Source organism: Pyrgilauda ruficollis, unplaced genomic scaffold, assembly GCF_017590135.1.
Source record: "Pyrgilauda ruficollis isolate IOZ18807 unplaced genomic scaffold, ASM1759013v1 scaffold59, whole genome shotgun sequence".
NCBI lineage: Eukaryota > Metazoa > Chordata > Aves > Passeriformes > Passeridae > Pyrgilauda > Pyrgilauda ruficollis.
In genome coordinates this window covers 2,456,548-2,469,151 of record NW_024527599.1, presented here as the reverse complement: position 1 = coordinate 2,469,151, position 12,604 = coordinate 2,456,548, and the positions used below count along the sequence as shown (strand labels likewise).

The 12,604-nt window shown below is 42.9% G+C and overlaps 1 protein-coding gene across 3 annotated transcripts in view; it reads left to right on the top strand.

Moving 5' to 3' along the window:
• MED13 (mediator complex subunit 13) overlaps window positions 1-12,604 on the top strand; it is a 52,242-nt gene that overhangs the window by 18,282 nt on the left and 21,356 nt on the right. Inside the window, exons 4-9 of one of the 3 annotated variants that reach the window (XM_041482400.1) lie at window positions 8,424-8,569; window positions 8,954-9,001; window positions 9,537-9,734; window positions 10,581-10,775; window positions 11,613-11,775; window positions 12,088-12,198. In XM_041482400.1, the coding sequence (XP_041338334.1) occupies window positions 8,424-8,569; window positions 8,954-9,001; window positions 9,537-9,734; window positions 10,581-10,775; window positions 11,613-11,775; window positions 12,088-12,198 (861 nt within the window). Of the gene's footprint in view, window positions 1-8,423; window positions 8,570-8,950; window positions 9,002-9,536; window positions 9,735-10,580; window positions 10,776-11,612; window positions 11,776-12,087; window positions 12,199-12,604 lie in introns of all 3 variants that reach the window. The other 2 variants (XM_041482399.1, XM_041482401.1) reach the window with 2 other exon arrangements.

Sequence of the window (12,604 nt, the reverse complement as noted above, 5' to 3'; positions counted from 1 at the left end):
TTTCTGAAGAATATTCCAGATACCAATTTGGCTTTGTTTTAAACCTTTGTACGTGTAGTTCTCTTGTTTTGAAGGTGTGCTTGTCATAGTTCTGGAGAGGGATTTTTTATTTCTCTACCTCATCTTGCCGTGAGGAAGAGGTGGCACTGTGGGTGTGATTCCTGAGTTTGGTGCAGGCCTGGAATTGGGATGGCCATGGCTGCAGTGGGAGTTTGGGGGGTATTTTTTAAATTTTTTAAACCTGGGGATGGTCCTGCTGTGCCATCAGAAATGTCTGCATTGGCATTAACAGCGTGCTGGGATCAGCTCCTGCCTGTCTGCTCTTCCCTGCCCTTAAGACAAAGGGAATGCTGCTTTTAACCCACATTTCTGCCCTGTTTGCTTCCCTTCTCCCAGTTCCCATGGCCATCCTTTCACAGGAACAGAGAATTTTACTTCTTGATCCCCTGGGATGCTGTTGGGAATTATTATTTCTAAGGAACAGAACAAGATTTCTGGCTGCTACAGCCCAAAAATTCCTTCATACTTGAGAGAGTTAACTACCAAAACAAGGTTCACCTACAGGTTTTGGGTTTATTTCTGTCTATTTAGTCTGCAACCAAGTGATAGTGCTGGAATATTTTCTATTAAGGCCGCTCAATTCTTTGCAGTGTAAATTTCCTCCCTATGTTAATCTTTAAATCAAACAATGTCAACATTTTTTTGCAGCAGCTCTAATGAGGCTGTTCTGGCATCATGTCCCGGCAGGAGAGCAGGTGATGTTTTTCCTTTTGCTGTAGACAGCTGGAATTGAGAGCTGCTGTAAGTAGGACAGTGCAGGATAAACAGCAGGAGCTGAGAGCATTGATCACATGATTGTCTCTTTGGAATATTGGGTTGCTACAGAGACTACAAGCAGACAAATTTAGCACTTTACATCACAAAGCAGTTTTCTCTTATTTAGCTTAAATTACACTGGTAGTTGGTTCATCAGGAAAAAGGAAAAAAATGATATGGCTCTGGGTTTTTAGCTTTCAAGTATAAATCTGTTCTTTTTGTTCACTGAAAAAATAAAATAATACAAAAACCTTACAGATTTTGTTAAATGACAATTTTATAATGCATTTCCATTTTGAACTTTGAAAAATTCTGGCTAACAAGATGTTTGTAGATGTTTCAGGATGGGAAAGAGCAATAGAGGGAAAGCTGTTCCCCTGCCTTTGGAACACAGGGATGTTTAGAGCTGTTATCCTTTCCCCAAATAAGTTCTGGATCTTTATTCTTTATAGCACACATATATTTCCCTGTGAAAGCTCAAGTTCAACTAATTGAGATTTGCAGCCTCAAATTAAAGGATGCTAAAATCCAAGGTGACAGGTTTATTAGTCTCATTTAAGTTCTGAAATACAGGAATGTAAGCAAACTCTTTGTAGTATTGTTTATAATTGTATCTGGAAAAATATATACCTTTGTGTGTATGTATAAACTTCTTGCTGCCTCCTGAAAAAATCAGTTTGCTTCATTTTAAAATACCATGCTGGAGTTTTAGTGTGTATAAAAATAAAATTTGTTTTACTGGGATGGAGCTAAGCCCGTTAATAATGAAGTTAATTTAAAATGTGGCAGTCTAAGGCAACTGTGGCTTATTCTGGAATACAGATTGCTTGCTACATTTATGTTTGTTTTAGTGCACATAACTCAGTTATGGAATAAATAAATATTTTTAACTCTCAGGTCTAAGTCAAATCAAAACATCCTCAGCCACAAAGAATGCTTTGGAGAGCCTTTTGACAGGAGTCATTAATGATGTGCTTTGAACTGGAAGGGTTTTTTCTACTTTGCTATTAGCTATGTTTTTCTGCTTTGTGTTATCATCAAAATCAGCTTTCTGCTGTATTTCCCTGCCTGGCCATGGGGAGTTACTCAGGGATGCTTGGAAGAACATCTCTGCTCCATGGCTTTGTCCAGAGTGAGAGAAGCAGCAGGAATTCCAGCTCTGGATCCTTCATTTCTGATACAGAACCTGCAGCTCCCTGCAAGATGTAGCTGTGCATTTGCTGAGGTTCACTGCACTGGTTTTAGTGTTTTACTTATTTCCTATTTTGCTGATCACAGCACAAGCACACTGAATTTCCTGCTCCTTTGTAGTGAGAATTAAGACTGGGGAGTTTGGCAATTCAGGATTGTGGATGGGGAGTGGGAATTGAGGATGCCACGTTTGAAATAGGATGGGCTTTTGGAGCAACAAAGGTGGGAGGGAGCTGGAGAAGAAACTTCTCCTCAGTACCTGTGGTGTTCCAGCTGCAGCTGGAAGTGTGAGTGGTCCTAAAAAACTGTTCTGTTGTATCCCAGCTTGGTTAAAAGGAAAAGAAAATAAAAAACAAACAGGAAGGGGAAGATACTTAGGGCTCCATGAGGGGTGTGCATCACCTTAAACCTTTTTTTCTTATAATTTTTTATTTCCAAACAAACCTATTTAATTGTAGGACTCTGTTCTCCGTCCCAGGAATTTACTATAGAAAGGAACTGTCAGATTTTCAAGAGGAGGTTCTTTGATGCTTTGAATTTATTTCAGTGGCACCCAGTGGTGAAGGACAGCTTTTGGGAGAAGCTTCCTTTTGGTGGCTGAGGGTTGGGAACTCTCCATTCTTGTCAGCCAGCCCTGGGATTGATCCCTGGGGAAAATGGCCCTCACTGGCCAAGATTACCAACTTCTGGCAATCATAACACACTGAAATAATGGTGCAAGGCAATTAATTCATTAGGGCCTTAGCTCAGCTGATGTGTTTGTGCTGCTAAGGCAGGTGTGTTCTCCCTGCTGGGAGGGCAGTGATGGGCTCAGCAGTGGGGGGCTCAGTGATGGGCTCAGCAGTGGTGGATTCAGCAGTGGTGGGCTCAGTGGGGAGGGCTGTGATGGACTCAGCAGTGATGGGCTCAGCAGTGATGGGCTCAGCAGTGGTGGATTCAGCAGTGGTGGGCTCAGTGGGGAGGGCTGTGATGGGCTCAGCAGTGGGGTGGGCTCAGCAGTGGGGTGGGCTCAGCAGTGGTGGGCTCAGCAGTGGTGGATTCAGCAGTGGTGGGCTCAGCAGTGGTGGATTCAGCAGTGATGGATTCAGCAGTGGTGGCTCAGCAGTGGTGGGCTCAGCAGTGATGGATTCAGCAGTGGGGGGCTCAGCAGTGGTGGGCTCAGTGGAGAGGGCTGTGATGGACTCAGCAGTGGGGTGGGCTCAGCAGTGGTGGGTTCAGCAGTGATGGATTCAGCAGTGGGGGGCTCAGCAGTGGTGGATTCAGCAGTGGGGGGCTCAGCAGTGGTGGGCTCAGCAGCAGGCTGGGGCAGAAGGACATTTCCATCTCTCTGCAGTGTGTGTTCCTGGGCAGGGAGGGGCACAGGCTGCACTTGGTGAGGATTCTGTAAATATTTTGGTTGGGTTAGCAGTGCCTTGGCAGCATAAGGTGCTCCCACTTCAACTCAGAAGTAATTCACAAAGACAAGCTAGGAAAACAGGAGATAGTAATTACATAAAACAAACATTTTCTCTTTCAGCTGAAAACATTTGGATGTTTTTTCGTTTTTTATTTACTATTAAAATGTGCTTTTAGTTGGAGCCTTCCTTGTGCTGGTGCTGTCATGGGGAGGTGATCTGAGTGTGGATTAGTGGGGTCCTAATGCAGCCAATGTTTGGGAAGCACTTTGAAGATCTAAAGCTCTACAGAAGTCCTAATGTGGAGATAAAACCAGACCTAATTACCTTTTTATCAAGAAGATATTTTCAGATTTGCTAATGGAAACCTCCTGTAGATGTGGATTTTAGTGTGGTTTCCCCTCCTACCCTTCAGTTATTCTTAAAAAGGTAGAAGTAGAAATTGTATTGGATTTATCCACAGCAGCTTCTGTTTTTTTCCCCCATAAAATCAGAATCCTTTGTCTCTGAAACAACATCATTTTTGTTTTGTGTGATTAGAGTGAAGAGGGAGCATGGGGAATCAAATGGTTTTACACAAATGTATTTTAATGGAGTTTAGATGAGGACTGAAGGTTGCTTCAAATAGCATTATTCCCAAGGAGTTCCTTTCTTATTTTATTTTTATTTGTTTTTAAAGTTGCTTTCAGGATTGGACCTCAATCTAATTGAATTCTGGTATGTTCAGATCAAAAGTCATAAAGAATCCTTGTTCTGATGGCACTTCATATCTCTACTCAGAAATCAGTTGGGAACTGGATTATTGATACCTAAATTCTGTGATTAGGACTTTAATGAGATTAATTAGAAATATTAATGGAACAACTTGATGTTCAGAATAAGACAAAAAGGTTTTTTTAGGATTTTGTTTTCAGAACTTTCTAAATAAAAGTATATTCAACAATAAATGATGGTAGTGGTAAAAGTACTGAAAAGAGGGGTTATCAATGCTGACTTTAGCATCAGATATTTTTATTCTATATCTGACCTTAAGGACATCACTGATTCTCTTTTCATGCAGAATAAAATTTCAAAGTGTTGAGGTGTAGGGATTTTTTTTCATATTTCAGTGGTGAGATGCTCTGCACAAATTACCAGTGATCTTCTGAGCTACCTAAAATAGTCTGCAAATAAAAATAGGATGAACTCTCCGTTAGCAGGCAGGAAACCACCAGCCTGATTCTGTTACTGTGTCCTTGACTGAATTGTAAAGATAATTTGCCTATTTACCCCAAAGTGATACGTGGCAGATTTTTTGCTTGATTAGGATTTTTGGCTGTGAGGTGAGTTGTTGAGATGATTAGAGGAGGACTTAGAGAAATGGTGGGGGAAAAAAAAAAAAAATATATATTACACACACACACCTTTTTTAAAAAATTAGATTATGGTAAAGTTTGGAATATTCCTCTCAAACTGAGGTTCTGCATTGGCAGCCAGGCTCTAGAAACTGAAAGAACTGGAGGATGTTCAAATGTATTAATTTAAACAAAACAATAATAAAAAGCCTGCATGTTTGTAGAATTTCTTGCTAAGCCCATACAATAATTTGTGTGGGGGCATCCAGTACTGCAGAGCTCTGGTTCTTCATGTTCCTTCCTCCTCTTCTCCACTCCCTCCAAAGAGATTCCCTGTGGTTTTGGGTTTGTTTTTTTTTTTTTTTTTTTTTTTTTTTCCCTTTTTTTTTTTTTTTTTTTTTTTTTTTTTTTTCTTCCCTGTTTTAATTAGGATTCTTTATTTGTATTTCTTGTGATTATTTCCACATGCATTGCTGTTTCTTAAGTTCTGTAACCTGAAATAATTGAAATGTGGGGAAGCAGTTTCTGAGCAGAGTGGTTCAGAAGAAACAAACTGCGTTTGAGTCCATGAAGTGTTAATTTTGCCTTTCAGGTTAAGCTTTGTTTAAAGCACACTGGTGCTTCCAGGGGATACTTTGTGTCCCGGGTGGGATCTGTTTCCTTATCCCGAGTTTCCAGACTCCTTTTTTTACTGTGTATTTCTCCTGTGAAACATATTATCCTCCTGGCCAGAACTCTGCTGCACCTCTAAGAGAAACCCTCCGGTGCTGTGCATTGTGCTGCTGTTTCACACTTATATTTATAGCCAGGATTAGTGGAAATTGGGCGATATTTGGGTTTTCCAAATAGAAATTCTGCCCTCCCAGAAGGGTGAATTGTGGCAGTGGATCCTCTCTCCATGCCATGGAGGCAGAGCTGGAACAATGGCAGTGGCAGCACTGGGTGCTCACTCCCTGCATTATTTTGTTGGAAATCTCTCCCCTGCTGAGTTGGGGGAGAAAAGAGATCTGATTTGGGCTCTTTTTTTTTTCTTGTTTGTATTTTTGGGTTTGGCTTTTGCATGGTGACCTTGAGTTTTCCTTGCTCCTCCTTAGGACTGGTTTTGCAGTGTGATGAATTGAAATGCTTCTGTTATCATGCTGATGCCTCCCTTTGTCTTGGTTTATCTGAATTCCATCAGATTATGCCTTGATTGTTTGCCCTTTATCTGGCTAACAATGGGGTGTTTACAAGAGGTGAAGCTTAATTGCATTTAAAGTGTATATAGGGAATATGTGCTTTTATTTTTAAGTTTTATCTTGCTGATACTGAGCTTCTGAATCATGTCTGTCGCAGGGAACCAAGGCACTGCCAACCTCCTTCACCCTAAAACATCCAGTATGGTTTGGAAAATAAAATTCAGTTGGAAAATCAGTCTTCCACCATTTGCATAAGGATTACAGTTTAATCAGATTTCCATACTGGAATTCAGTGGTGTGTCCTGGCCACATGACTTGTGTTACACTTGAAGATGCTCAGCTCCATCCTCACTGCATTTTTAAATGTGACTTTCCTGGCATTCCTGAGCAGTGTGGGTTTCAGCTGTTAGGAAGCAATTTATAATTCATCCAGATCTTGCCTTTTTTGCCCCTAAACACAATTAAACCTGAGCAGCAGATGAGCAAAGCTGGAGAATGGAGTACATTCTCCCCTCTCAGAGCAGCTACTCAGTGGGGTCACTGCAACTCCTGCTTTAAGGTGCTGGAATAAAAATGTGCTGTTCTTCCTGCTCCTCCACGGGCACTCTGAGGGTTCTCCCATCCTTTCTGGATGGTTTTGGTCCTCAGTTTTAAATGTGCTTTGTTTTGGTCACTGTTCCACTTTTCTGCTCCCTGACTCTGAGGCTTGGGGCTGAGGGTGAACCCACCCATATCCATTTCCATGGATTGAATGGACTGTGCCAATTCCAGAAACTTTTCTTTCCCCTTGCTGTTCCCCATCCCACCGTTTCCCCCTGGGAAAGAAACATCTTGGAAATGGCACTGGAAATGTTCCCAGTACCTGTGCAGCTGTGATTTAATGGGCTTGCTCTGGTGCCTGTGGGTTCTCCCTGCCCTGGAGCTGTTTGTGCCTGTCCCAGGAATGCCAAACTGGCATTTAGCCTAAGGGACAGGAATGTCCCAGAGCCTCCATGCCATCCTGGGCACTGGCTGCTGGGATCACGTTGTGGTTTTGGGACACAGTGATGGTGCATGCATTTTCAGGCTGCAGGAGTTCATGGAGTGTCTTTTCCATTGGATTATGCAAAAATCCTCTCCAGTATCTGCTGTTCTGTCTGACTAAAATCAGTGTTTGCTGTGGCTTGATCCCTTTTCCCTGAGACTGAGCAGGATTTTGCTGCTCCCTCCTTACAAAGGAAGATTTATTTTCTCACCAGCACTTTATAAAGTTCTTCTCAGGTTCTCCTTGACCTTGGTCCTTCTCTGGCCGTGATGTTGGACCTAATTTAATGTCCAGATGAGCAGCATCTCCTGCTTTTAAACATCTGCTCTTTTCCTGCTGGAGTGCATCAGTCTGGCAGACACTTGGGTAACTTGTAGCCACTATAACTGAGGAATGTTGTGCCTGTACACCTTCTTTAAAAAGGGGGAAAAAAAAGGAGTTTTCCAGTTTGGTATGAGGATGTGCCACTTCTAGCAGGGATCTTTGCCTTCTTTTCTTGCTGCCCTTTAATTAAAATTGATGAAATATATTTCATATAAGCCATGGAGTTGGTGTGGAAGCAACATGAAATGTTTTCCTGGTTGTCCTTGCAGGGGTCAGCTGTATTTTTGTGACAACAACACAGAGCAGGGCCCCAAAAATGAGAAATTCTCTGCAGAGTGATCTTGTGGAGGGAAAGATTTTGTGTAGTTGCTCACTAATAACTGTGCACTGGGAAACAGCATTTAAATCAGAGGTGTAGGAAGGAGAAATGTTCATTGTTGGGGAGTTTTGTGCTGTTCAAGCCTGTTGGGATTTTTTTCCTCTTAAAACTCTGGACCATGAGAGAAGCTGTCAATGAAGCATCTGCTATTAAACATTGACACTTGTCTTAATGACTTTAATTAAGAATGTCTTGAGCCTCGGTTTTTTTAATTGATTGTATCTTCCCTTTTGTGTGTAGGTATGGGATTTCATTTTTACTTACTTGATTGGCTTCAAGAGCATGAAGATAAGATTCAATTTAAATAACAAAACAAAACCACTTCTCAAAGCTGTTGCTATTCTTCTTGCTCTTAAATAAGTGACTTGTTGGCTGATATTAAATTCTACTTAGTGAAACTGTGACAGGACAACCTAGATATGATCTCATTAAAAATAAAATATGTTCAGAAATATTTCTAGAGATTTTAAATAAATGCATAAGGTATAAAAATATTAAATTACAGGTTTTTGTCTTGTAAAAAATTATGGTTTAAATTTCCTCAAGACAGCAAAATATAAAGTGTCAGACTGAAGAAATCGAAAACTGTTGTTTTCTAACTGGTTTTTCTTTGGGTTTGTAATGGGAACATATATTCAGCATTTTCTTGCTATTTATAGAAGGGTGTTTTGGTTACTTCCATTAATGAATATATTGTGAGGAAATGCCTGAAAACTACTGAAAAAGACACGAACTTATAAAAATTCTGTACTTCAGCCTTATTTTCTGCTGTTGCCTTTGCAGTGAACACTTGTCCTGCTCCTTCACCTTCTTCCTGCATGGGGACAGCAACGTGTGCACCAGCGTGGAGATCAGCCAGCACCAGCCCGTGTACCTGCTCAGTGAGGAGCACCTCACCCTGGCCCAGCAGTCCAACAGCCCCTTCCAAGGTGGGATTGCTGCCTGAGACACCTGCATTCATCTCTGGGTGCTCCCTGAGGGCTTGGGCCAGGCTGGCAGTGGGGGCAGAGCTGCCCAGCTGTGCCCAGCTGTGCCCAGCTGTGCCCTGTGCTCACAGCCAGGTGCTGTGTCCTGCTGCAGGTGGAGCATTTGCATATTCATCTCTTGGCATGTAATTGAATCATTTGTCCTCATGACACCCTTTCCAAGTCATTTTGGTGACTTAAATATTTTGTTGTTTCAACTTTATAACCCCCAGATACCTTCACCAACCCTCTCTGAGAAATCCATTTCTGGCTCAGTGTGTTTAACCCATTCCCACCCTTTTCACTTGGCTCTTCCTTGCCTGTAAATCCCTGTGGTTTCCCCAGCAGATGCAGGTTGTGCTCTGGAAGACAGAGGAGTGCTGGGGCCTGAGTCTGGTCAGTGGGGCTGTGTGATCCCTCTCCTGCATGGCCACACACCTTCAGTAGTGCTCAGTGTCCAAAATTGCTATTTTTTTTTTCTGAATGCAACTTAACAGCAGCTGTGCTTCCCTACTATGGACAAGACTAAACATGAACCAGATGATTCCCTCTGTATTCCCTGTTGTTGTAACCAGCTGAATGAAAGGATGAGGAAACCCCTAAACTCTGCCAGGATCTGGATGTGTTTCTTTGTCCCACCTGTATCTGAGACTCCTTGCAAGCCTAGATGAAAACTTGTCTGTTGCTTGTTTGAATGGATTAATTTGTAGTTGTTATTGTGGTTCCTCAATTCTTACAGTACCTATACATTTAACAATGAGAACCTATTGCCAAAAGCTTGGGTAGTGTAAATGATGATTAGGCTGCATTTTGACTTACCAATGGTAAGTTGTTTATTTGGTGTGGCTGAAATAAGAGTGCTGCTGTTGCAGAGGGGAAGAGGGAATTTGGGGTGAATATCATCTCCAATGGATTTTTATTTCTCTTTTAGTTATCCTGAGCCCCTTTGGGTTGAATGGCACACTCACAGGGCAGTCCTTCAAGCTTTCTGATTCATCCACAAAAAAGCTGATTGGGGAGTGGAAGCAATTCTACCCTGTCACATCCAACTTGAAGGAGGGATCTGAGGAGAAACAAGAAGAAATGGATTGGGAGGATGATTCTTTAGCTGCTGTTGAAGTCCTTGTTGGTGAGCTTGATTGCCTTTAATTACTGAAATAAACTGGCTGGATAAACCTGCAAAATTCTGAATGCAGAAATGACCCCATTTGATTCCTTTGCAGCAATGGTTGTTGGGTTTGGGTTTCCTGTTTGATGCTCAGGACTGCCTGTGATGGGTTGCTGCTCAAAGTGGATTTTGCAGACCCATTAGTAGGAGGTCTTGTTCTTATGTGCCCTGAGAGGGAAGATTAAAAAAAAAAATTTAAGAGAGTAAAAAAAGCCCTGGATGATCACTGTTGACATCTGAGCTGAATCAAATGCAGGTTGTGCTGTTTCAGAGTCTGTACAAATTCAAGCAGAGCAGACTTGCCTTTTAGGGATGTCTTCAAAACCACAGTCCTGGAGAACCTGCTGTACTCAGGCACTGCCTTTATCTGCTGTTTTTCCCAAAATCCCAGCCCCTGGATGCAGTGGATTGTTCTGCTGTGGGCTGGTGACCTTTGATTTGCCAACAAATGCAATCCCTTCTCTGTGAGGAGCTCACAGTGCAGTGATGGCTGGAGACCCTCGTGCTGCTGGGGATGGTGGCAGTGCTACACGATGCTTAAAAGGATTTTTGCAGCCTTTATAAAACAAAATGACAGAAGCAGGTAGCAGCATGTGGATGTCTCTGCCTATACAAAGCCCTTTTTATTCATTCACCCAAATCTTCTGTATAAAGCACATCAAGTAACAATGAAGGTGACAACAGATGGTTTTTGTCCAAGGAGATGCTTCAGTAGGTACAAGAGGGTCTGTCAGCTCAGGAGTGCCTGCTGAAATGATGAATTCTTGACTGTGAGTGTAACCAGGCGGGCACTGCCCTCTCTTGCAGCTGGCGTGAGGATGGTGTACCCGGCGTGCTTCGTGCTGGTCCCTCAGACAGACATCCCTGCCCCCAGCTCCGTGGGGGCTCCCCACTGCTCCACTGCCTGCCTGGGGGTCCACCAAGTGCCTGCTTCCACCAGAGACCCTGCCATGTCCTCGGTCACCCTGACGCCACCCACGTCCCCAGAGGAAGTTCAGACAGGTGGGAAGGATTTGGCTTCTGCATGAGGGAATTGTTTCCATGGCTTCTTGTAACACAGCAGTGTTTGGAGGGGTTCAGGTGCTCTGTGTGCAGCTGGCTTGGTAGGAAAAATCACATTTCTGTAGACCTAAGTTTGTTGTAGTAAAACTGATGTCACCAGCTGTGGGCAAAATGAACTCAAACTCTTCTGTAAGCTGCTGAAACTAGAGCTGCTGTTGTACTTGGGGTTGTTACCAGTACTTTGGATTGCTCTGGGGAAGTTTTTGGGGTTTTTTCCCCTCTGTGGGCGTGCCTGTGTTCTGACACAGCTCCATAACCCTTGCTGTGCCCTCAGTCATTAGTGAAAGGTGATGTTTTCTCCCAGTCCAGGAAGATTGGCTGTAGTTAAGTTTCCAGTAAGGCTGTGTGCCCTCTGCCCTGGGTGTGAGCAGGGCTTATGGGGAGCTGATTTAGGTCACAGCAGGTGAGACTCACTGACAGTTTCAGGTGACATTTACATAAGTTTTATTGTGCAGAAGAGGTTTTATTTTTTTTTCCCTTCCATGATCTTCTGTTACCCAAGCTTGACCCTTTTTTAAAATCATAACTTTGCTCAAGTTGTTTTCTATTTCAGGTCACTTTCATCAAAGATAAAGAATACCCAGCCCACTTACAACATAAACATATGTGGTGCTTTTTAAAATCTCCTATAATAGTCTGCTACTATTCCTAAATTTTCTGTGTGTTTTTATTTCCTAACACTGAGTCAAGAAATCACTTCTCTTGTGATTGAACTGGAGTGATAGACACTGCATTGTCTCACTGCCTGAATCTGTTTCCTCTGGTGCTGCTTTTCAGTTGATGCTCAATCTGCCCAGAAATGGGTGAAGTTTTCCTCGGTTTCGGACGGATTTATCTCAGACAGTACCAGCCATCACGGTGGCAAAATCCCCAGAAAACTGGCCAACCAAGTGGTGGACAGAGTCTGGCAAGAGTGCAACATGAACAGAGCACAGAACAAGTATGTACTTACCCTCTGAAGCCAAAAATACCAATATTTTGTGTGTTCCTTGTAGCAATTGGTTCTGTTAAGGGTGCTGTGACTGCTGGTGGAATGTACTTTACTCTTCTAATAAACCATTTCTAAAGAAGTTCATTTTTTCCCTAACTATTTAGGAATGATTTACTTAATTCTCAGTGTAATATGTCAGGAAAAGGCTATTTATCCTTTCTTTGCTGAATCCCTTGTCACCAAACTGCTCTTGAGCTTTGCCAGAAGATAAGAGAAGAACATCTGTTGCTCCCAAATAACTCTCCTGGTATTGAATCCTAGGAGGAAGTATTCTGCTACATCAAATGGCTTGTGTGAGGAGGAGACAGCTGACAAGGTGGCATCCTGGGATTTTGTTGAAGCCACGCAGAGGACAAATTGCAATTGTTCAAGGTACAGCACTTGGCAGAGGCACAGCCCAGCGATGTTCGCTGGGGCTCAAGTGCTCAGGAGAGGCTCCTGATCTCTCCTGCAGGAGTAATTAAGCAGTAGCTGCTTGGAGGAAAGCTGGAACAAAATTTCTATCTCCTCTCTTAAATGTCATTGGAGGTCTTGAAATTCTGCCCAAGGAGTTACTGCAGAGGTTGGAGTGGAGTGAATTGGCTGAGGGGCCCTGCTGCCAGGGCAGGGACAGTTCCCGAGCCCTGGGCTGGAGTTCCTGGATATGGGCACTCACCACCTCATGGGCAGCTTTCTCAGGGATTGGGAGGGGAATGCTCTTGATTTAGGATTCAAGAACCTCTTCTAGAGGGCTGTGGAATTAGCTTTGAAGGGAGAAACTGTTAATTAGGAGCTTGGT